The sequence below is a fragment of the Trematomus bernacchii genome, unplaced genomic scaffold, assembly GCF_902827165.1.
Source record: "Trematomus bernacchii unplaced genomic scaffold, fTreBer1.1, whole genome shotgun sequence".
Taxonomy (NCBI): Eukaryota; Metazoa; Chordata; class Actinopteri; order Perciformes; family Nototheniidae; genus Trematomus; species Trematomus bernacchii.
In genome coordinates, this window is record NW_022987797.1 from 3,509,653 (window position 1) to 3,535,225 (window position 25,573).

The 25,573-nt window shown below is 40.3% G+C and overlaps 2 protein-coding genes across 2 annotated transcripts; one reads left to right on the plus strand and one right to left on the minus strand.

The window, feature by feature from the left end:
* Positions 1-3,053: 3,053 nt before the first annotated feature.
* On the plus strand, positions 3,054-6,705 carry LOC117497904 (ADP-ribosylation factor 1-like). Its single transcript, XM_034149937.1, has 6 exons — positions 3,054-3,215; positions 3,936-4,016; positions 4,234-4,343; positions 5,074-5,145; positions 5,449-5,571; positions 6,423-6,705. The coding sequence occupies exons 1-6, from the start codon at positions 3,149-3,151 to the stop codon at positions 6,507-6,509; spliced, it is 540 nt and encodes a 179-aa protein (XP_034005828.1). The 5' UTR covers positions 3,054-3,148; the 3' UTR covers positions 6,510-6,705.
* A 1,094-nt stretch (positions 6,706-7,799) lies between these two features.
* appl1 (adaptor protein, phosphotyrosine interaction, PH domain and leucine zipper containing 1) lies at positions 7,800-24,091 on the minus strand. Its single transcript, XM_034149939.1, has 22 exons — positions 23,923-24,091; positions 22,518-22,616; positions 22,298-22,357; positions 21,972-22,043; positions 21,790-21,877; positions 20,921-20,962; positions 18,785-18,843; positions 17,998-18,144; positions 17,300-17,382; positions 16,971-17,132; positions 15,730-15,918; positions 15,608-15,650; positions 15,467-15,523; positions 15,108-15,199; positions 13,302-13,481; positions 13,164-13,216; positions 12,537-12,711; positions 11,087-11,123; positions 10,853-10,993; positions 10,722-10,772; positions 10,514-10,603; positions 7,800-9,902 (listed from the first exon to the last, which is right to left on the minus strand). The coding sequence occupies exons 1-22, from the start codon at positions 23,974-23,976 to the stop codon at positions 9,750-9,752; spliced, it is 2,127 nt and encodes a 708-aa protein (XP_034005830.1). The 5' UTR covers positions 23,977-24,091; the 3' UTR covers positions 7,800-9,749.
* Positions 24,092-25,573: the final 1,482 nt, after the last annotated feature.

Consider the following 25,573-nt stretch of genomic DNA (forward strand, 5'->3'; position numbering starts at 1 on the left):
TTTAGTGTTTTACACCACAGCATACAATGTTGTTTTATTCCTTGTGGAACGTAACTCAGTATTTTTACTCAATTACTGTACGGCTTTGTCATACTTTTGGTTTCCTTACTGTTATAAATGTCTAATCCGCTACATTTGGGAGGCAAATATTTTACTTTTCACTGCGCTACATATATTTAACTCTCATAATTGATTTGACACATAAGAGCACATAATATGATTATATTATATATTGCAATACTGTACTCATACTAGAGCCAAGTTTTTTTATCTGTTATTGCCTCAACATCGACAACCCCATCGTAATGGTCAACATGTAAGCGATAAAACAGAATTATACAATATTTTATTTTTAATAAATTATTTTGAAAAGAGCCATTGTTCATAAAGAACTTTACTTTTGATTCGTACAGGTTGGAGGAGGCCTTAATACAGTTTTAGGCATTTATGTCAGAAATATAACTGAGTATAAAAAGAATAACTGTAATAGAAAATAATAACAGACTTATTTTTGCATTGCTCTTCGTGAACAAAAATGTCTAACTTATTCTTTAAAATGTGGATATGTTCATGCGCAGAAATCACTTTGTCATGTCATCGCCATGGTTAAAAGTAACCATCATTGACTGCCAGAAAAAAAAAAGACCTCAGTGACACACCTGACAACAGAACATCACACTGTCAGTTCTGCCAACAGCAACAAGAGGAAGAGACAAAGCTACACTTCCTGATTCAGTGCAGGAAACAAGGTCTTACTACCAAAATAAAACTCAAAAGACAATAGCAGACTCAAAAACCATGAAGTATTCACTATTAAAAACTGACCCTTACATGGAGGCAGCAATTTCCTATTAGTGTTATTCATTTGAATTATGTTCATAATTTATGTTATATTACGTTTTTTTATATATCTATCATATTATTTCATTTGATTTATTATTTTCTAATTTGTTATTGCTCAAATCTCATGAAAAGACCAAAACAAAAAATGTGTTGCTCGTTCCTTAACAGATCTCATATATATTGTTTCTTTAGATTGAATAATTCTTATGAACTGGAAAAGCTGGTCCCTGTAGTTTTGAGGAAACTTCACTGAAGCAGGAGTACATGCTGCATTTATTGGGGACTATCTTCAGATATAATCCACATTGGGTGCTCTAGTTAGTAATAGTGGTAGAATGATGGTGTGTGGTGTGTGTGTGTGTGTGTGTGTGTGTGTGTGTGTGTGTGTGTGTGTGTGTGTGTGTGTGTGTGTGTGTGTGTGTGTGTGTGTGTGACAGAGTCTCCTTATTATGCCGCTCTATTTAACCTGCCAGATCTCTCTCTATGCATTGCTTGCTGCTGCTATCGCTGCAGCTACTTCCACGTCGCTGCTGCTTGCCTGCCCCACCACCACCCCAGCTTCCACCTGTAGGCTCGGGGGGTTAGTTATTTAATCATCACTCATCGTGCTATGTATATCTGTGGAGTGATGAGGCCCGAGCCTCCGGGGCGGATCTAGACAAATATTCATGGGGTGGCAAGAGGGTGTGTGTGTGATGGAAACTTTACTTATCAATGATCTGGAGATATAATAATAATAAACAAATGGTATTCAGCAATCAAAGTTGTCTTTGTTGTTCTTTATTTGAGCTCAAAGGTACAGTTAAACAGAGTACATAAGCACGACCGGCCCACCTCGGTACCGCCGGCCCACCTCGGTAAATTATCAACAGGGGGGGGGGGGGGGGGTGCTAGTGAGTTATCCGAGCGGCCCACCTCGGTGCCGCAAGTCAATACCGCGAGGAAATGGTCGACGGGGGGGGGGGGGGGGGGGGGGGGGGGGGGGTGCTAGTGACTTATCCGAGCGGCCCACATCGTCCGACCGGCCCACTTCAGTACCGGCCCATCGGGATTCGTCCCGAACGTCCCGATGGCCAGTCCGCCCATGGGTGGGGACCTATGCAGGTGTCAGTTGCTATGCCATTGCCGTGCAGATTAAGGGTTACAATAGTCCATGTTGCACAACAGAGTGGGTCAGTTGCCGGTTCTTCTTGGTGAAACAGGAACTGTGCACTGCTCTTTTGAGAAACAGGAACTGTGTGTGATAGTGTGATAGTGACAGGAAGCGTCTGGGTGCGATGGTGTCTGACACCCCAACCCAGTTAAAGGTTAAACAAAGGTCTAGCAAGGGACATGTACTGAATACACGTGTCATCATAGAAACTGTTGCATTTGGTTTTACCATATAAAGTAACATAATAAATTGCCACTACAGGTGGCAGGAGATTTTGAGGGGTGGCATCCCCTGGCAGAAGTATATGCTGATTTAATCGCAGTCATATCAATCAATGTTAACTTGGAAAGCCACAATATTAATATTTTAACTCAATAACATAGGGGACATTATTGTGGCACATCAGTAAAACCCCCGGACCCCCCTAGAAGATTCGACGTCCACCCCCGAATTAAAGCATGTTCATACAATAATGAATACATTTGAAGCCTTTTTATATAAGCTGTCCACCATGTCAATAAGTTTCTCTTTTTGTAGTGTATTGGTCTTTTGTAGAGGGCAGCAAATTGGTCAGAACCGGCCCTGGTGTCATCCCCATAGCACCCCCCATTTGAAACATGTTCCAATCCCACGGCTACGTGTGTGATTGATTCAAAATTAAACTATTGTGTGTGTGTTTTATGGTAAGATATCATGTCAGCCAGTGCAACGGTTTGGCTCATTGATCAGTTTTGAGAATATTGGAGCCCACAAAAAAAATTCAACAAGTGTGCTTTTATTTTGAAAGTTTGTTAGGAAGTAGTGTGTTGCGGTGTGTTGTGATTTAGCTGCCACCGTGTACCGTGTTGACATCAGAACAAAGGGCAAAAAATAGCAAAGACATTTTAAACACTTTTTTGAAAGCGAACTGCAATAAAATAAATACTCCATCTCACGTAGGTGCAACAAGTGTGCCTTTATTTTGAAAGGGTGTTTGAGCGGAAGTAGTGTTTTCCGATGTGTTGTGATTTGCCACCGTGTACCATGCTGACAGCAGTGGGGATGACACTGTGGAAAACACACACACACACACACACACACACCGCTGCTCTATAAAACCACTCACACACTCACAGTAGCAGCACGAGCAGTTTGAAACTTTCTACCTGAACGATGGGAGTCATCATCTCACACATCTTCTCCAGATTCACCTCCAAAACACCTGTCAGGATCTTAATGGGTGAGAATGTCATTTTTTATTTTGTTTATTATTGTTAATAGGCCTATAATTGTTATTATTATTATCATCGTTGTTGTTGTTATTCTGTTCTATTTAATTAAATGTAATGTGTTGATATTTTGCTCTCATAATAATAATAATTAAAATAAATAAAGTAAAGTTAAATGAATTGCTCTTTTCTATGTTTATTCTTATCATTTAAGATTTTATTTTCATTCCTTCTTTTTCTTTATTTTAAAAACTTGTAGTTTTCAGCTCTCGTTTAGTATTTTTAATTGTGTCTGAGGTGATATATACTTTTATTTTTTGTCAAAGTAAACAAAAAGTCTAGAAGAAGTACATACTACGTAGTATTAATAGCAGTTGCTAGTGGATGCTCTAGTTAGTAATAGTGGTAGAATGACTTACTTAAGTAAAAGTATTAATAAAGTACAGAAACATTTACTATTTTGTATGTGTGGAGGATGTTGAAGTTTGCTTTTACTTTATAGTAAGTAAAGGTTCTGAATACAGTTTGTATAACAATGTTTTGCCTTTTTTCATGTGTGTGTGTGTGTGTGTGTGTGTGTGTGTGTGTGTGTGTGTGTGTGTGTGTGTGTGTGTGTGTGTGTGTGTGTGTGTGTGGTGTGTGTGTGTGTGTGTGTGTGTGTGTGTGTGTGTGTGTGTGTGTGTGTGTGTGTGTGTGTGTGTGTGTGTGTGTGTGTGTGTGTGTGTGTGCAGTGGGTCTGGATGCAGCAGGTAAAACCACTCTGCTGTACAGACTGAAGCTGGCCGAAGTCGTCACCACCATCCCGACTATAGGTCAGTGTTTACATGAATTTACGCTTACATATAATGCATATAACATAAAAACGATATCATAAATTAATTGTGTGTGTGTGTGTGTGTGTGTGTGTGGTGTGTGTGTGTGTGTGTGTGTGTGTGTGTGTGTGTGTGTGGTGTGTGTGTGTGTGTGTGTGTGTGTGTGTGTGTGTGTGTGTGTGTGTGTGTGTGTGTGTGTGTGTGTGTGTGTGTGCAGGTTTTAACGTGGAGACAGTGGAGTATAAGAACATCAGTTTCACAGTGTGGGATGTTGGTGGTCAGACTATCATCAGACCTCTGTGGAGACATTACTTCACCAACACACAGGTAATACCTACTACTGATACTATTGACTTTTTTAGATCTTTATTTATATATAAGTAATTTAAAGGTCCCATGTCATGGCCATTTCTAGTGATCATAATTCCATTGTTGAGGTCTACTAGAATAGATTTACATTGTTCAATGTTCCAAAATCACATTGGTTTCTCATACAGCATCTTTGTATAGTATGCGTTCGTTAGCAAAATGACACCAGTAATGACAAACAGATGAGAATGCTGCGTGGGGTCTGGGTGCCGTGTTGGCGGGACGTTGCGGGGCTCGCTGCTCCGCCCTTTGAGGCTCGAGGAGCGGACAGTGTGAGCTCTATTACTGGTGTCGTTTCCTGGTTGCTGCGTGGGGTCTGCGAGACAGCGAGACACCGCGGAGCTCAGCCTGAGCACACACACACACTCACAGCCTGATAAAAGATAAGGCTGAGTGAGTGTGTGTGTGTGAGGAGCTCCACGGATTGGTCCATTTGTCTCCAACGAGGCGTTTTGGGGCAGCATAGACAGGTCTTTTCAGGGTGTACTTTGAGGGTTTGTGACTCTGCAGACCGTTTACATGCATAACAACCTTCATAACGCACAAGGGGACGGGTAACAACCAGAAAAGCATGTCATGGGACCTTTAAAAAAACAAAAAACAAGATAACCCAGCAAACAAAGGTGGCTTCATGTTACTGTATTGTGTATTTCAATGAATATATATGTTTTATTCCGTCTGTCTTCAGGGTCTGATATTTGTGGTGGATAGCAACGACCCCGAGAGGATTAAAGAAGCTGCTGACGAGCTGCACAGGATGGTACCCTGCTCACTTTATTTATTTTGTAACACACAAGTTCAGTTTATGCCTGTATGATGTTAAATCTTTATTTTTTTAAATACAATTATTGTATTTATTCTTAATTTAATTTGATCTTTAATTACAGATTTTGTATTTATTGATTTTTAAACTTTAAAGTTATTTCTTAATTTTTCACCTTTTATTCTAAAATGGAACTGTAACTCAATTCAATTCCCCCAGCGGATCAATAAAGTATTTCTGATTCTGACTGTTATTAAACATGAGAGGAAGATGTTTGATTGGTTGTTTCATGTGTTGCAGTTGGAGGAGGATGAGTTGAGGGGCGTAGCTGTACTGGTGTTCGCTAACAAACAGGATTTACCCCGAGCCATGTCTGGCAGTGACATCACCGAGGCTCTCCGCCTATCAGGAGTCTCTCAGCCGGTGAGTGTTACTTTACCTGTTCAAACATCAGATCTGATGCAGTGCGTCCCATTTACAGATGCAAAAAGTAAATCATGGAAATGAATGATTGTACTTATAGCTATATAAACAATTATTTCACTTTTTCTCTTCCAGTTCCAAATTTGGTGAATTAAACGTAAAGTTAAAAAAGGGTTTTAACCTGAAAATAATTTCAAATATAAGTGAAATGTATGACTGTATGTCTGAAGTAAAACAAAAAGTGTACTCAATACATTACACCGGGAGGATTTTCTTTCACAATCCGGGTCAATGATTGGCATCAACATTTATTTTAATGCTAAAAATGTTGTGCACTAAACAAGGAAAATGAATATGCACCACATGGCAAACATTAGAAAAGGTTTCACTCTGGTGGAAAATAGTCAAAAGTAAACATGTTCAAAGTAAAGACTCCAGATGTAAAGCCTGAGATATAAATATGTTATACTGTAATGGCCATTGGGATTAATAAGTGTGGTTTTGATTTGTCCTTAATAGTAAATGAATATATTTGGGTAATGCAGTTTAATATAGACTTATTATTAGAGCCGATTGAGAATTGAAATTGAAAAGAAAATACAAAAATATCACCGGTGAGTTACAAGTGTCATAACATTTCTTGTTGTGTTTATCCGGCAGCGCATGCAGACACAGCGATGTGTTCATGAAAATCTGATTTATATTAACCTGCAGCTTATTTGTGTGTGTGTGTGTGTGTGTGTGTGTGTGTGTGTGTGTGTGTGTGTGTGTGTGTGTGTGTGTGTGTGTGTGTGTGTGTGTGTGTGTGTGTGTGTGTGTGTGTGTGTGTGTGTGTGTGTGTGTGTGTGTAGTGGTCTGTGCAGGCGTCCTGTGCTGTCAGTGGGTCTGGTCTGGTGGAGGGTCTGGACTGGCTCTCAGACCAGATCCTGAAAAAGTAGACGCTGATGTGAACTCTCAAACAGGAAGTCTGGAATGAACCTGGAACGAGGCAGAAAATCCTGGAGCAAAATAAAAAATCCCTCACATAGCTTTTCAAAATCACCTATCTGAACTTTTTAAAGAGGCTCTATCATGCTATTTGGGGTTTTCCATTTCCTGTAGTGTGTTATAAAGGTTTGTGTGCATGTAAATGGTCTGCAGAGGCTCAAATCCCAAAGTTCCTGGGATTTTACTTCTGTAACATAGTGACATCACTACATAACACTCACGCTTCTATTGGCTAGCGCTCCAACACATTGTAGGTGAAAGGCTAATAGGTGGGACATTTCTAAGTGGTTGACCAATCACAACAGAGCCGGCCAGCTAACCAATCAGAGCAGACTGGGCTCTGGTTTCAGACAGAGGGTGAAAAGAGGTGCTGCAGCACAGGCAGTAGTAATGTAAAGTAATGCTTGTTGAACATTAAAGCATGGAGACATGTCCCAGGAGAGACACTAAATACTGATATGAACCTGAAGATGACAGAATATGGCCCTTTAAAAGCAGTGCACATTTTCAATTTCAATATCTCAATCTGCTTTCACACTACAATGGAGGTTATTATCTGTGCATGTTCAATCAACTCAGATTTATGATTTAAACGTTGTTTTTTCTATCACAAAAGTTAACTCATAGTTTGTGGCAATGAAAATACATTTCGGACGTAAAAACCAATAAAGCAACAAAAAAAAAAGTGCAATTCAATAGTGCATGATACATGATAGTGCAAGTAAAAGACAGCAATTCCAAAAATATATACATACAAATTGAATAAGATTGAACAATGTTAAATGAAATGCTCTTAAGTAGGATACATACTGTGTATACTGTAGTATTATATACAAATGTGGATATGTGAAATTAAGATGTGTGTATTATAAAATATTGTCCTGCATACTTTATCATTTTCCAAGGAAGGCGTTGACGTGTTATATTGTTGCTACTTGGATAATCAGCTCAGGAAGCCCTTTTCTATTTTCCACATGTTATGTTAGTAAATCTTATTGATAATGTATTCTTGTATATTTTTAAATGGTGATGTATTTTTTCTATAATAAAGTTGGTCTTATGACAGATTGTGTGTTTGTTTGATTTTAAATACAGACTGTATAGTAATCCTTTGAAAGGAATAGTTTTAATTTTAAATATTATGTAACTACATTCTCCCAATCCCATGAGATACATTAAGTAATAAATAAAACCCAAAGGTTGGTTTGATGTGAAAAACCTCATCAGATGACACAGGCGGGTGGAGTTAGTGCTTTTATTTGTCACTGAAAAGCCTTTTTTTTTTATTTTATTGTTCATTACACGGAACAATTTTCACTAAAACATATTTACAGTTTAACATCATCGTGTTTTCCCGCGTCAGCAAAGTAAATGCAGCTCCACTTCAGCTCGAGTTCTTCACCAGGTAATAGCAACAAAACACTCTGCCCAAAAGAAAAATAACTCAAATAAAATAAAATAATCATCAGTTTACTTAGGCTCCCCACAGGAGGCGGTGACCTCTAACTTTAACAACCCTGCATTTATTCTTCCTAAATGCTGATACATACAACATATCGCTCAATCATTCTGGATAAAAAGACAGATTCATGAAAAACACCCTGTGAAAAACAGGAAAGGCCCCAAACAAATGACACAAACATTTTGTAAAAGCACAGATAAATAATGTGACGTCAGGAGAAACTGACTCAGCTCAGGAATTAGCAGAAAGTTTGTGTTTAAATGTTAGATTTCCTTCAAAGTTTCTGAATGGGTCAAATGTACCAGCTTATCAGAAGACAAACAAATAAAAACGTGTGCTTTCAGTTCCCAGATCCATCTTTAGGAGAAAGAAAGAAGAGCGAGGCATCTGCGGCTCTCCTGTGATATGGTCATTATTCATCAGCACTACCGTCATGCAACTAGTCATTTGGTTAGAGGCAGATAGGGTACTTCTGGAGTCAAAACCTTCATATAAAGTGTTGAATATCAGATTTCCTTTGCAGTCTCCTGTGCCTCCAGACTCCAGTCCAACATGCTGATGCACATCCCATAAAAACAGCATGAGATAAAAACATGACTAATGATATAGTTAGTTTTCTAGATTAACCACAAACCAAACCTGAAACACTGAAAAGGAGGAATTGTGAAACATAACAGTTAATATTGACACTGAAGCCTGTTAAAAAGTGCTTTTTTTCTTATTTTCTCCTAAATAAAAAAGGGGTTTTGGCCAAAAACGTTCACTATGGATAAAGTCCATACAATTGCAAAAATAACTGCAAGCATGATCTGTGTTTCCATACAGAGACCTGATATGATGATTTCACGATCAATGAACTCAAACATCAGGCACAAACTGGCCTGAAAGTGTTGGTATTTATCCTATAATTAACTTATGAATGCCAGTTTGTGTGTATGTTTGACTTTAAATACAGACTGAACTGTAACAATTGTTAATAATCCTTTCAACGGAATCATTTTAATTATCATTTACCCAGGGACTTCCAACCGGGATGAATACAAAAAAAAAAAAAGGTTATATATATCGACAAAACCACATTGATATGTTAATATGAAATCTTCGAGACGCAACTTTAACCAAGATTTTTGTTTTGTATTCGTGTATTTTCCACCAAATTCAGGCCAATTCTGCAATAAAACCAACACATCGATGCTGAATGGATGATGATGTAGACCTCTGAATGTGTTTCTCTTTAAGAAAGGAGAAAAATAAGCTTGGAAGGATGCTTCAAAACAAACAGGAAGGACAAAATAAGACTTCCTCCCACACTATTTCACCACTGAGGTATTCAATGTCCTCAGAGAAACCTTGGATATCTGGCTTTTCTCTCTCACAGATCCCAAACCCCTTTGTCTTAGCCGTTAGCCCTTTCTTTAAAATAAAATAAAAATCAGAACCTGGCAGGTTAAATCTATATTTGCGTTTTTTTCTGGAAAGTGAAGCCAGTATAAAAAGCTGCGTTATTTTACACACAGAAGAATAAAACACATAAGTCTGTGACGAGACGTTTCCCCTCCACATCTTGTAGTGTGAGGGTGCGTTTAGTTTAGTCCAGCAGAGAGGGAGCGCTTGTTTTGCACTCCCAGGCAGCGTGGGAGGGCGGGTGGTGTTCCCCTCCTCTGATTCCTGAGCTGTTGCTTCGATATTACCACCTGGGAGTCAGCTTAAAACGCTCCGTTAGCTCTCGTTAGGCTTCAGACTCCCCCTTCTTCTTCCCCTCCTCTCCGGCGTCGCTGTCCTCTGATTGGCTGTTGCTGAGCACGAGGAACTGCTCGTCAGCGGCGGGTGGGTTGCCGGGGCGACTCGAGGCGGCGATCAAACGGCTCTGCTCCTCCAGATCCTGCAGGACAACAAACACAGCTCTCAGGTTAGAGATCATGACGATAGTGTTGTGAAAATACAATGCAATCACCGAGCTTACATTATTCATATCTTCATCTTCCATAGAAACAATTATTAGATCTGTCTATGAAACAATCTGCAGATTAAATGATGGTTAGTTCATTTGTGAAATAACCTGCAGAGGCCACATATAAATGAAACATAAATATAGTATACTTTATAATATTGTGTTAAAATGTTAGATTTCTTTTGAACGGATATCAGAGCAGAGGAAAGCATTTCAGAAGACTAAAGCTTTTTTCCTTCAGTTTCCAAAATGGAGAAAAGTCAACAAAACGATAAAAGTGTGATTTGTGTTTGTGTTTATAAAATCATATCCACAAATTAAATATCTAACACTTTTGTGAAATTACATAAAAAAGTTCAAGCTTACATTATAGTAGATTCCCATAGGATTTTCCATACCAAACAATTATCTGATTTATTTAGAAAATAACCAACAGAATAATTTCATGTCAAATGTATAGGGTATATCTATGTCTGCGCAGAAAAGGTGATCTCACGGGTTTTCCTATCCAGAATAACTTTTCAGTTTAGGCTACAGGTCACCTTCTCGATCTGCTTCTGTTTGCTGAGCTCCTCCTGCTGTTTCTCTTTGGCCTTGTCGGTCTCCTTCCTCTTCTCCACGGCCTTACGGTCCTGAACAACAAACACAGCGAATATTATTCCCCTCCACAACACCACCTGAAGACAGCAGCATCACAGTGTAGTGAGATAGATTATCTTCAGTGTATTGAAGTTTGAAAATCAGTCTCACCATCTCAGAGTGGAAGGCTATCTGTTTTGCCAAGCCAACGCTGTCGCAGATCTGAAAGAAGTGAAGAAGAAAGCGCGTCAGACAGACACAGTGTTGGACAATAACAGATGGATAGACGGACAGCGGACGACCTTCTCTCCGTCGTTGTTGGACTCGAAGATGTAGCAGACGGCTCGGCTGTCCCCCGGCTCGCCTGCAGGCAGCAGGACCAGACCAAACAGCCTCTTGTTGTCCTGATGGGATGAACACTGGAGCACCGTGCAGAGAGGGAACTGCAGCAGGAGAGAGGAGGAGGACAAATGAGTACAAATCATTGGAAATAACAATGTTGTAACCTAAACCTATCTGAACAGAGATCCTCTCACCCTGAGTCGAGTGACTTGCGTCTGAGGATCAATGAGTCTGAAACAAAAAACAAACACATGTTACTGCACAGAAAAAGTGTTTCTAAGTAAGAAATGAGACACATTCATATCCTCTCTTCAGGAAGTCATGCTTCCATTATCATTAGCACTTCTAAATGTTGGTATTCAGGAAAATAAAACATTTTGATGGAAACATTAGCAAAAGCATAAACGGTTCACAGAGAGAAAAGTCCACTCAGTGCAGACGCAGTTTATATGTTTTTGTTTTAAACATTAAATAAACAGATCTATTCATTTAGTAATCTTTTAATTAAATTATTTTATTTTTTATTTTGATCGCACATTTTGAGTTCCACCACAATCATTTTCGTAAAATATATATTTGTTAGATGATGAACTGAAATATGTTACAATAAAAATATGGTGGCTATTTCTTTCTTTTTATGAACAACACCGAATGTAGTTCTTGTGTGAATGGGTGTTGCGACATGATTATTCATTCCCAATCTTTTTTTATTTAAAGGTCCCATGTCATGCTTCTCCGGTTATTAACCATCCCCTTGTGTGTTATGAAGGTTTTTCTGCATGTAAACGGTCTGCAGAGTCACAAACCCTCAAAGCACACCCTGTAGTGAGTAAAACTCTGACACAGAAAAGACCTGTCTATGCTGCCCCAGAACGCCTCGTTGGAAATTTCATTTTTTCTTCCTGGTATCAAGTGACGTAACGACGACCACATGGACCAATTGGTCCAAATGGACCAATCCGTGGAGCTCCTCACACACACACACACACACACACACTCACTCAGCCTTATCTTTTCTCAGCCGCAGCTGCGTGGATCTCCACTCACAGTTTGCCACACACTCACGTGTGTGTGCTCAGGCTGAGTTCAGGCTGAGTTCAGGCTGAGTTTCGCCGTGTCTCGCAGACCCCACGCAGCAACCAGGAAACGACACCAGTAATCCAGCTCACACTGTCCGCTCCTCGCAGCAGCGAGCCCCGCAACGTCCCGCCAACACGGCACCCAGACCCCACGCAGCATTCTCATCTGTTTGTCATTACTGGTGTCCTTTTCTGGTTGCTAACGCCATTGTAACACATAAACACACATCAGAGCACAGTGGGCTCATAGGGAGGGGGGGGGCAGGAGCTCCAACAAGCCGTTTAGGACAGAGAGTGAATACAGAGATGCTGTATGAGAAACCAATGTGAGTTTGGAACATTGAACAATGTAAATCTATTCTAGTAGACCTCAACAATGGAATTATGATCAGTAGAAATGGCCATGACATGGGACCTTTAACACCATTTTCGGAGTAAAGGGAAAAAGTAATTCCCTTTTTTGTAAAAATATCAACATTTTGGAGTAGGCATATTGTGGCTGTAATGAACCCTGCAGCCTCTAGAGGGGGCTCCTTAGACTGAAAACACTAGAGCTCAGTCCTACTTGAGGCAGTCGCAGGTGACCAGCAGGTGGGACTCGGTCATCCTGAAGATGTTGTGGATGGCTCTCGCTGCCAGGATCTGCCTCATGGTCTCTGAGATGATGTCCACTGACTCGGGGGTCTTCACCTCCATGGAGCCCAGGAAGCGAACGATGAAGAGCTGGTGGAGGATCGAGTCTGGACAGCAGACAATAAGACTTCCATCACACACCAATCAATTTCACTGAAAAAAACTCAAGGAAGTGAGCTGCTTTTATCCAAAGTTAACCAGACAAACATGTACTTAAATAACCAAGTTGTTCTTATCTGAAGCATTTGTTTTATAAAACTAAAACATTGTGTTACAACAAATACCTTTCACTTTAGACCAAGATTATTACCGAGAATGGCCAATGGTGCCCTTTGAGGCCTACAAGGGAATAAAACCCTCTTCAACCACAAATCTTAGTTAAATTAGATGTTCTTTGTCTCTGGTCCACAAGGGGCAGTAGTGAGCCAATCAAAGTTTGTCTCACAAGTATAGCAGAGAAGACAACACTCTCTAACTTGCTTAAAAATTTACCAATAGATACAAAATAGAGGAAATTTTTTTTTTTATTTGAATAGTATGAAGTATAGACCGATGTTACCTTCACTGTCCTCTGAAGTGCTGTCACCTGACTCTCCAAACGGGTTACTCCTCCTGTGGACAAACACACAAAATCAAACACAACCCTTTTTTTGATCGATCTGGTGCTGAGCAGAATTTACGAGTCGATGTCCCATACCTGCCGGACTGTGCTGCCGTCTTGCTCTGTCCTGAGTTCTCCTCGGTGACGGGGGATATGATGTCAAACTGGATTGGTGTTTCCGGGGCGACCAGGGCGTCCAATGAGAGCACAGAGAGGGCCGGCGACAGCTCGGAGCCGACAGAGCTGATGCTGCTAGCTCGGCCCGCACGCCCTTTACTGGAATAATGACCAAGAGAGATTAATGAAGTTATTGGTGGAGGTCCAGAGGTCCTACCACACTACTTTATGATTTTGGAAGGTTAAATGTTATCACCTTAGGTGATAAACTAACTACAGCAAGGTTGCATGACTTCATATCACCACCGCTTAGCTAAAGGTGGGTCATGCTTGGTGTAATGATGATGAGCAGTCTCATTTAGACAGTTCTTAGCAACCGCCGTTTTTAGGACAAATGTATTTTATGTCATAGAAACATTTGTATTGGTAAAAGTGTATTAACAATAGGGATGGGAATTTGAAAGCAAATGTATATTCGAATATTCGACCCCCCAAAAAACGGTTAACCGAAATGTACATATCCTATAAAAAAGAAATTGGGTCAAAAAAAAAATTCTAAAAATTCTTTTTGAAAAAAAATGTTTCAATAACTTTTGGAAATAAATAAATACATATAAATATAAATAAGTATAGAAACCAAGTCGAATTTGTCAAATGTATTGAACTGGTGATCACAGTTTGACAGCTATAGGCCTACAGCTTTCATGTGCGGAGGCGATTCACAATCAGGCCAGCTGTAGAGAAGACCCTCTCAGCTGGAACGGAGGTTGCGGGTATAGCAAGGTATAGTATGTATATATATAAGTTTAATTTGGCATAGTTTGCACTCTACACTGCACTCACTAACCTGGTCGGAATATTTCCACACATTACTCCTTTTTGACGCCATGTCTGTTGTGTAGGACTCTTCTTAGAGTGTAAATAATTACCGGACTATGACTGGTAAAATATGTTGAATACCGGCAAAACTAAATCTCTCCTGTCAAAATGTCTATGTACTTTGCCGCCACACACGGTTGCCAAGCAGCGCTTATTGTTGTTTAGGCTGGCCACTCATGTGTCGCGAGTGTTGACGGGGCGGGGGAGCACGCTCATGAACTGTTAGCGCCGGAACCTCGCAACGGCTGCGGAGCGCATTTGCGGCGCATTTGGGCATAAGATGAGGTTTGAGTCTGCGTGATCTGCGTGTAGGGAGGGGCAGCAGCCATATCATTAGCTAGAACTAGCTAGATCTGATGGATTTGGACATAAACGCGAGTGAAGTACCGGACGCGAGAGAGAGAGAGATCAGCACCTGCAGCTCTGCCCGCTGTGAGGGACCGGTGAGCGGAGCAAAACACACCTTTAGACGTCACCTAACACATTTAGCTATGGCACTGTCGTATACATTGAATTATTCAATTTGGTAATATGTAATCAACTTAGGCACCCCTCCCAAAAAAAAAAAAATACAAATAATAATAATAAAAATATTCATAACTCATATTCGAATACCTGAATAATTTCGAATATTCGATTAATCGTTCCCATCCCTAATTAACAACAGACATTATTTGAGGCGTTTAACCAAAAACAGATTAAAAAAAATCATTGACTTTGAGACCTGATAAAGGAAAATGCTAACAAAAAACTAACTCCAAGTTTTAGCACTAATTTGTGCTGCACTCTATATCTGGAAGCGAACAGGTTCTGAGGTTGTTGATCAAACATTGTAGTTTTTGTAGGGATATGTGTCGACACTGGGGGCCTTTCTACATCATGTCAGACACACACACACACACACACCTGCTGGGTCTCATGCTCTCGTGCCTCTGCTGGAAGGACGGCGACGGCGTCACAGCTTCAAGAGCTGATTGGTTCACTCTGGCCGCAAGCTCCTGCCAATGGGAAGAAAGAACAGTCAGCATCAAGCATCAGGAACATATATTTTATGTTATTTTCATTTTCTATGTAATTATATTTTAAGTAATTATTTTGTCACAGTCCATACAACTAAATAAAATAATAAAAAGTTGTACATCTAATAAAAATGAACAAATGATCAATCCATCTATAAATGTGAATTTATATTTTGGTACTAGCTGCCAAAGTCTCCACCATGATCTGTGACTAGGTAAATGAGAGTAAATGAGGGACACACAGACCTCTGCGTTCTCACTCAGGTAGATCCTTTTGGAGATGTTGTTGATGGTGGAGATCCACTGCAGGAGGAAGCAGCAGGGAGACGAAGTGAGTACAAAAAACAGTCAACACAGAACAGGTCACATGACAGAAAAACGTTTTACCTCATCGCAGTCCCTCCTGCTCTCCGACTGCAGCGTCACCACCCTGACAGAACGGAGAAATCAGTTGAATACAGTGGCATTTATTCATGCTGGAGAAATGTAAGAAAAGGGAGCCCTCTCACTTCTTGCCATCAAAGGAAGTGACCTGGAAGCAGAAGCGGCGGTCGTCGCAGTCCACCGCCATGACGGAGCAGTTGTCCAGGTCGGTGACGAGCCCCCCCGCCACCTCGCCGCGGCCCTGCTGCATCAGGTTACCGCCCTGCGTGAAGAAGTACTGACGCTCCCAGGACGACGACACCAGCCCCGTCTTACTGAGAGACACACAGAGAAGAGCTGGTTTAAAACACAAACTACAAATTAGTCATTTCTTTTAGCTCCACATTGCCACAAAAGCACACTACGCAAACATGACAGAGGAACGAAACAGGTCAAACACTTTATGAAAACCAGTGAAGTATAAGTGATTCAATAGAACAAAAGGATAGCACAACACAGGGATCGTACAGCTTTTTAAGAGTGTCAAGCACTTTCATGGTAACCAAATTAAATATGTACAGACTCTTGAACCTTTATCATTACATCTAAATATTTACAGTAAATGCAACTGAGAAAATAAATGCTAAAATAATTCCCTCAAAGCCACACCAATAATGTGTATAGACACGTGTTTAAATTAAATGTGTAAAAACCTCATTTCTATTGGGATTCAAAAACCTTATACAACATTATTATTATTATATTCGGCAACAATTTCCCACTTATACAGAACTACTGGACGCACTTGATATCATGTTGTACAACTGACATCATATTATAAATAGTGTACTTCTTTATTTTTATTTTATTTTCTCTTACTTTTGATACAGTTATTAACATTATTATTGTTTATTTATTTTTCTGTCTCACATTTTTTGTCATATTGATTTTATTTACGTTTAAATGTTACTGTTTAAATAATTGATTATTTTTTATTTGTAAATCGTACAATATAACTATTGTAGTAATGGGTCTCTGTTGGAGCCAAAGCTTGGGGCGTAGGGGTGTATGGTGTCTATCCCACTGTATCTATGATTTATTGCATTTTATATGACTTTAAATACCAATAACAAGACCTTGAAAAAAAGATGTCCGGATGTTGTTAACACTGATTGAACTTATTGACAAAAGACAGAAAATAAATTGTAAAAAATTAGCAGTTTTGTGTTTCATGAAATGTTTCCACAAGGACTATTTACATTTTCTGTAAATAAAAACGTATGAAATGAAAATGATTTCAAAGATCAGATTATAATTATTCACAGAGGAGCTTTGATCAGAAAATGTAATAAAAAGAAAATGATATATATATATGCATGTGTCCTACTTGCGGATGTGCAGGTAGCCCTGTTTCCTGGTCAGGTTCCTGCAGACAGGTGAGTGGGCGGGGTCAGGGTCACATGGTACGTACAGAGGGTCACATGATCGCTCCATCTCCAGGATCGTCTCATGCATCTGCCCGACCTCCGTCTCCATCTCCCGACGCACACTGCAAACACACACACACATACAATTAAGTCACATGTTCACACTTATTTTTAACATCTTATCAGTACATTTCATTTAGCCGATGCTTTTATACAAAGCGACTTACAACAAGTGCATCAACCACTAAGCTTCTTATTCAGAACAGCAAGAATCCTGCAAGTTTCTTACTTCTGGACGCTGGTTCCTATTGTTCCCAGGAAGTCTTCCCACTGCTGGGTGAGATTTTCTGAACCCAGCTTAAAGAAACTGATCTGGACCGGGGGAAAAAAACAGTCAAAGATAAATCGGCAGGTTTGTTAACAGCTCTTAAAACATCTGAACAACATCAATTTGACACTTAGCTGGTTCATTTTAACACTTCAGCCTCATTTTGGAACAAAGACCAAAAATGTTGCCTCAGAGCTGCCAACCTTTGTTTGGATATATATCCAAACACACACAGTGTATGTGGAACGCATCATTCATTTGTTGTGTTTTGATCAAGCGATGTATCATGTGATGATCATGAGTTTTGTTTTGCTCAATCAAACATTTTCACTGTGTGTGTTGTAGGACCAAGGAATAGGTTTGGGTCCCTCTGTTAATGCTGGTAATTGTGGGCGTGTGGTGTGTGTGTACGTCACCGGTTCTTAAGGTGGAGTAATTCAAATCACCTGCTTACCGTATTTATTTGCTACAGTATTACGACATTATTAAAGAACATCGGGATGTTTTGTTTATTTTCAATGTGCGACACAGAGTGTGTGTGTGTGTGTGTGTGTGTGTGTGTGTGTGTGTGTGTGTGTGTGTGTGTGTGTGTGTGTGTGTGTGTGTGTGTGTGTGTGTGTGTGTGTGTGTGTGTGTGTGTGTGTGGTGTGTGTGTGTACCTGTGCCTGCATGTATCCCAGCAGCGGCTCCAGCAGCGCTGTCTTCTTCTTGTACTGCAGCGTGTTGAGCGAGCAGAAGTAGTGCATCATGGTCTGGTGCTGTTTCTTGCGGGAGGTGTAGACGTCCTCCACGGCCTCCGCCCGCAGCTGAAACACACAGGACTTTCTTCTAAAACCAGTATCAAGGTTTTTATGAGAGATTGTATCCTATACTTCAGATCAATATAGTCCTATTATGCAATTTCAATATATGCCCTTTTTGTGAGGCAGCTGCTGGTTTAGTTACTTTATAGAAAATAAAATCTACCTGCAGGAACTTAACCCTCGCAGCAAATATAGAAGAGAGTTTTTACATCCTTGCAACTGCATCCCCAGTCAACTCTTGAACAAAAGACACTTGGGCAATGGTTTCTTTAAGATCTGCAAGTTGAGTTTTACAGAAATGAAAATATATGTATATATATATATATATATATATAATATGTAAGAATCTTTTCTTTTTTTTCTATTGCAAAATGTGTCTCTGCAATTGAATGGGTTTTTTACCTAAGTTTAAATTGAGCTTTTTTTATTGAAAGGAAAAGGAAGGAATATCCTCTAGAAATTAAAAACGTATAAACTCAGGACAACGATCTATATAAACTCAAAGAGTCAGTTTTATTTGTATTTACTATCTTTTGAGTGAACTTCTGAGTCAATTATAAAATAAAGTCATATCTATACGAATATTGCTTATTTGAATATTCAATTAGTGACTGATGAACGTGATGTGAGGAGGGTTGCTTACCTTGTCGTTGTCTCTCTTCTTGGACAGACGGCTGAATCTGTTCATGGCTACATCATGATCTGCAGACACAAACAGGAAGGGAAGACCTTTAAGTGGTACACATCTTTATCTTTTCACATTAACCAGTAAGTACATTTAAGATTTAGATCATTTGTCAGTTACAATCAAAAACAAGATGAATGTTCCTTTAAGCGTAGCTAAATGTGGAGAATGTGTGGAGCCAGAAGAGTCATACTGACAGAGAGATCATGTGCCCATCGAGTTCTTTTAGAGTACGTGTTACTTTGTTATTGTGATGGCAGAGATAGCGGCTGTGTCTTCATTCAAATCAAAATAAATTGCCCTCCACATAGACAAATAAAATATGTTCAAGAACAATGTTGTTTTAAGTAAATTGTGAAATTAAGATATGTCTATGTAAGATTTTGTAGGTTTTTCAGATTATATTAAAGGTCCCATGTCATGCTTCTCCGGTTATTACCCGTCCCCTTGTGTGTTATGAAGGTTTTTATGCATGTAAACGGTCTGCAGAGTCACAAACCCTCAAAGTCCACCCTGTAGCGAGTAAAACTCTAACACAGAAAAGACCTCCCCAAAACGCCTCGTTGGAGATTTCTCATTTTCCATTGTTTACTTCCTGGGTACTCTGACGTGGGGATACCCAGAGGCCACACCCTCTGCCAGCCTTTCACGAAACAAAGCGATTCATGCCGGATATGTACAGCGTAGGGCACTGAAGAACGATGCTGTTCCTACTTTGTTTGGACCAGCGGGAGATTCGGGTACACAACCTGTAAGTATTCATTGTTGTTTGTGTATTTATGATGTTTAAAACAAACAAGGTATCTACCACGACTGTTTCAATGGGTAAACGTTTTTCGGGCTGCTAAGTTGGGATCGCGGAGAAATGCTCACCGCAGACCCATGCTCACAGCGTTATAAACCTTTTTCTTACTCAATATTAAGCCACACTTATTGTTTTTACTTCGGCTGTGAGTGTTTGTGTGTGCTCAGGATGAGTTTCGCTTGTTCTCGCTGTATCGCCGACACGGAAGCCTGTCCGCTCCTCGCAGCAGCTCACAGCAGCTGCGAGCAGCAACGAGCCTCTCAACGTCCCGACCAATCAGAGCACACTGGGCTCACAGGGAGGGGGGGGCAGGAGCTCCAACAAGCCGTTTAGGACAGAGAGTGAATACACATACGATACAGAGATGCTGTATGAGAAACCAATGTGAGTTTGGAACATTGCACAGTATAAATCTATTCTAGTAGACCTCAACAATGGAATTATGATCAGTAGAAATGGCCATGACATGGGACCTTTAAACACAAAATAGGCAATTTACAAATTCTTAGCCTCCGTAGTTATCGAGAAATAATAACTACAAATAAATTGCATTAAAATGTCCACTGGTCAGAAAGAAACAGAAAATATTAGCCAGACGTTATTTTTTTAATAATGAACAAAAAATAATAATTGGTTCCTAATCTACCTTATTGACTTACTTACTGATCTGCAAGCAGACATCGTGTATATACATGTTTTAAATATGCGCATCACAGCTTAAAGGTGGGGTAGGTAATTTTGGAGAAACCAGCTCGAGTGCACTAGAATTTGAAAATACACAGCCGGAAAATATCTGCCACTTCCTCACAGAGCCCCTCCTCCAACACACACGAACGCGCACATGACCAATGAGGGCACAAGATAAGTTTGTGCACAGATGGAAGGCTGACAGGCAGGTAGGCCATCCAGTTATTTTAGCCGGGCCGGCTAAAATGATTGGTCGTGCTTTTTACAGTACTACGGCTTCCACAGATGAAATGTTTTTATGGATTTTTTGTCAAAGCACTTAAGATATTCATTGCTATCGGGATGTTAAGAGCATTCCATGGAATATAACAAAAAGTGTATCTCGAGCCGGTTTCTCAAACTTACTTACTCCACCTTTAAAGGACTTACTGATATTTTCTTTTCTGTTTTTAGACCGATATTCATTAAGATAATAATTTGACTGAAAATCAGCAGGAGTGTTGCAAGAGTAGCTAAGAGTTATGTGGGGTTTAGGATGGTTATTTTTTTTTTAATATACTGAATATTAACTGTAGCTTGGTGTAGAAGTATTTCTAACTTACCATCACTGGATATTTGGAAGACTTCCTTCAGAGTGAGGATCTCTGGAGAGACAAAAAGAAAATCATAAGCACCACTGAAGGAAAACTGTATATCTTAGACCTCACGGTGCTTCCAATTGTTTGGGAAAAAGTCATTTTGCAAAAGACTTTTCACTTTTTAAACAAGAGAATGCCAACAGCGCACAAAACCAGGCTTATACAAAAAGTGTGTTCCCAGATTAGTGAGGAAAAACTTTAAAAGGCAAACTAAATCTTTTTCCTCTTACCTGTATCGTCATTTATCTTGATTGGTTTGTTGTGAGTTGCTGAGGGTTAGAGATGTTTGCTTTTTTGCTTATATAATGGCAATAGATGTAACTCTACTGCTAACTCAGCTTGTCTATGTCAAAGTGCAAAAAAGATTGATTGGAAACTAAACAGCTACTATGTCTCTTACCAAAAAGCATGACCTAAAATCTGAAAACAATTCACAGACCCTGTTGTGGGGAGTTGCAAGTAGGTACTTTTTTTCTTTCTACCTAACTACACCCACCCTCCGTGTTACCGCGCAGAAGGAATTGTACATCTACTCATGGACGAGAGGCACTTGCTTACTTATTGACGGGTGAGGTTTGGAGTGTTAAAATGTTTTTTGTTGCTTTTCTGCCAGTCAGTTCTATCAAATATCAAGATAAGGTGGCTATCTCTACACTCAATACCTCCAACACTCGGAACCTAACAACAACAAAAACATCTAGATTGATAAATTGCATTACAGGTCATAGGAAAAAGAAAAAACAATTGTCTTTGGGGCAAAAAGTCCAGTTTCTAATGTGACAAATATGCTAAAAACAGTGGTCTCTCTCTGAGGTACTGCACGCGTTTCCTACCCTTCAGGTCTCTCTCTTTAAACTGAGTGATGGGAAACATCATGGCATCTGCAAGCTGGGTGGACAAGACAGCATGACAGGAACTCAACTACAGAGAGAAAGAGAAAGACAGAATGGAAATTGTCACATCCTGGTCAGTTAAATCTCCCAGTGTGGCAGCTGGTGAGTTTGTATTTTCTCACCTCATCGATGACTTTTGCAAACTGCTGCAGGGTGGAGCTCATCACCTCGTCATCGCCCCCTAGAGGAAAACGCTGCAGACGACAGCAACAACATGGAGGAATGGATTAGATTGATTTCAGTGAGGAGAAATGCGTCCCTGCTGAAGCAAACCAGCATGCAACGCACATCAGAGGAAACTGGAGATTTCTCGTCACAGAACAAGTGATGGTTAAATGTTGGCCTGAAGTTGTCTCTAGGGAAAAGGTTGTCAAAACAATAACAAAGTCTAGTGTCATAGGACAGGTGTCTATTTTTCATAGGGTCTTTGGCTGGTGGCGTGGCCTACCTGTTTGTCGTACTCTTTCAGCAGTCTAGAGGTCAGGTGTGTGGCAGCACTGAGCTCGTTCTGAAAGAGAAAACAGGACAGAGTCATAGCTGGAGACACACTTTCCCATCAGCTGCTCTATCAACGCTCCTGTAGGTTCTGTCTGTACCTGCAAAGCCAGTGGCAGTACACCTGTGAATCAGACCAGTGTGTGTGTGCGTGTGCGTGTGCGTGTATGTACCTGTGCATCATAAATCCTCTGCATGGCCTGGTAGAGCTGACTGCAGTAGTTGGACATCGCTGCAGTGTCCTCCTCAAACACTCCCAGCAGGGACCGCGTCTACATACGAAACACAAAATAAAACTGATGAAAATAAAGTTAATGCTAATCATTTGACCAAGCCATAAGAATTCACCTGTTATGGTCTCAAATGATCCTTTGTGTATCTGCCAAAATAACCAAACCCACACATATCTATGTAAATCAACACCGATGACCTGCATACAGCACAGTAACACTTCCAGGGTGTGTCTCAAATGCAGTTTTAGCTTGCCAGCACACTCATCTGTCATTGTCAATTTATAATAGCAAAGGTGATGTTTGTAATAATTTAAAAAGGTTTCCTATGGTAGAATGTAACCAATTACATTTGCTCAAGTAATATAATTACTGTTACTGTTTACGTACTGTTAGAAATAGTAAGTACGGCAAGAGATTTTTAAACTTAAAGATGGAAAGATTGTGTTTACTTAAGCAAGAGAAGAGAACTACCTTAATAATATAAATATTTATATATATTATTCAGTTATATAGAACCCTTTAAAACAGGGTTACAAAGTGTTCACAAACACAAAAATCATGAAAAAATAAACAAATTCCTTACACGGCGATAACAAGAAACACATCCAACAACCCAAACAAAGTTTTTAATTTAATTTTCAAATGTACTTTGTATCTCTTAATCTGGTTGAGATGTGATGAACAGATGTATACATACAAGTTAATTAAAATTGAGTTAACGTAATTATCAAGAGAGATAGTGGTGAGATGTGATTAAGTGTAATGTTTTAGCATATAATATATTAATCTGTATTTACTGATCAAACCTTTCAGGTGGATCAGAATCTGGACACACCCCCACTAGTGATGTCACAGCAGGTGTTTGCTCTGTATTTTCTGCAGTACACAACAGCATGATTTGGGCTGTTTAACCCAAATTAAAGCAGCTATAGCTTTATGCACCTTGTGACTTTAATAACATAAAGCATCAGGATGACACAGCTGCTTTATATTAGCTAAGCAGTTACTATCAACGCAATGAAGGGAAAAGCGAGCAAAGATGCTAAGGAAGTAGCCGCCTGCTACTTATGAATCCTACGAGTAATCTTAATGTAAAGCGAAATTACGTGTTGACATCTTTACGGAAACCACCACCAGCTGATCGGTGTAGCCGCCCGGGTCTGGTCCCGAAGCACATCTGCAGTGTATCCGCCTGACAGCTCTGTCAGCGGGGCCGTTAGCAGTTAGCTTTCTGCCCGAACTTGGCATCTCTTTGCTGGTTTTGTTGGCAAACACTGAGCTACAAAGACAGTTAGCCTAGCCGTTAGCATGCTAGCTGAAAGCCTCCAGAGAAGAGAGCCGTTACCTGCGGGCTGTCCTCCAACGTCTCCTCTATCGGAAGCTTCTCTATCCCGGGCATGGCTGCGGCTGGCGCGGTAGTAATCGGTGCAGAACACGATACAAAAGACACAAGAAATCAGTTCCGACAACTCCCACTCAAGATTTCTTGGCTGCACGAATTTACAACACCCCAAAACAGCTCAACCCCGTTTCTCAAGCCCCGCCCTCTGGATGGTTTTGATTGGATACGAAAAGATTCCACGATTTTGATTGGTATCTTGTTTAAAGGGGAAAAGGCGTCATTTTGGCTCTGACCAGGATCGCCCTTTTACTATAACCGAGTACAACTAAGAGCCACAATGGCGGCGGTTGCTTATTTTGTCATAATTTTTTCTACACCATTTGGTTATTTAAGCTTTTAAAGTTACTAAAGCCTTTTTTTCCTCAAACCTTTTTTGTGGGATTGTATTACTTGCTATTATACATGTCAAGCAGAGTTATTTACTTTTTATTAACTACACATGTTCACACTTAAAGGTGGGGTAGGTAAGTTTGAGAAACCGGCTCGAGATACACTTTTTGTTATATTCCATGGAATGCTCTTAACATCCCGATAGCAATGAATATCTTAAGTGCTTTGACAAAAAACCGTTTGAGAAACCGGCTCGAGATCGCTAGAATTTGAAAATACACAACCGGAGAAAATCTGCCACTTCCTTATAGAGCCCCTCCTCCAACACACACGAACGTGCACATGACCAATGAGGGCACGAGATACGTTTGTGCACAGATGGAAGGCTGACAGGCAGGTAGGCCATCCAGTTATTTTAGCCGGGCCGGCTAAAATGATTGGTCGTGCTTTTTACAGTACTACGGCTTCCACAGATGACATTTTTTTATGGATTTTTTGTCAAAGCACTTAAGATATTCATTGCTATCGGGATGTTAAGAGCATTCCATGGAATATAACAAAAAGTGTATCTCGAGCCGGTTTCTCAAACTTACCTACCCCACCTTTAAAGGATAATAGGGAAAAAAGCACAAAAAACAACACAATTATGAGGTCATGGAATGATGAGTCAATCAAAACAAATTTGCCTAATTTAACCCTAGCCTATTAGCCTTTTTTTTTATAAAAATGTTTTAAAAAGCTTGAATTAGCTATATACAACACAACCAATTGCTAACATTATTTGATTTGGAAGAAAAATTATGCACTCTGGGCAGGGGCGTAACAAGGTTGTGATTGGCCCCGGTGCAAATATTGTTTTGGGGCCCCCCCCCCCCCTGCCCCAAACAAAAGCGCACGCTGATGCGCTCACACACACACGGACATACACAACCACTCAGAAGCGCCACATGTATAGGCTATCAACAACAGCCTGCCCTGGCCTCAGACCACCACAGCCTGACAACGGCACAGCGAACTAAGAAGAGGATTAAACCTGTTTCCTTGATGTTTGTCTCTGGGGAATGGGCCGGTAGGCCTACATAGACCGGTTGCTATAATATAGCTTTTGATCTTGGCGTCGGGGGGTCTCAATAGCGCCATAGAGTCCCCTATCGGTTGGGGCCCTTGGGGGAACTGTTGGACCACCGCCGGGCACAGCCAAATCCAGCCTCTCCTCCTGGCTGGCTGGAGAAGAAGGTTGCACAGCCACGGCGACGGATACAGC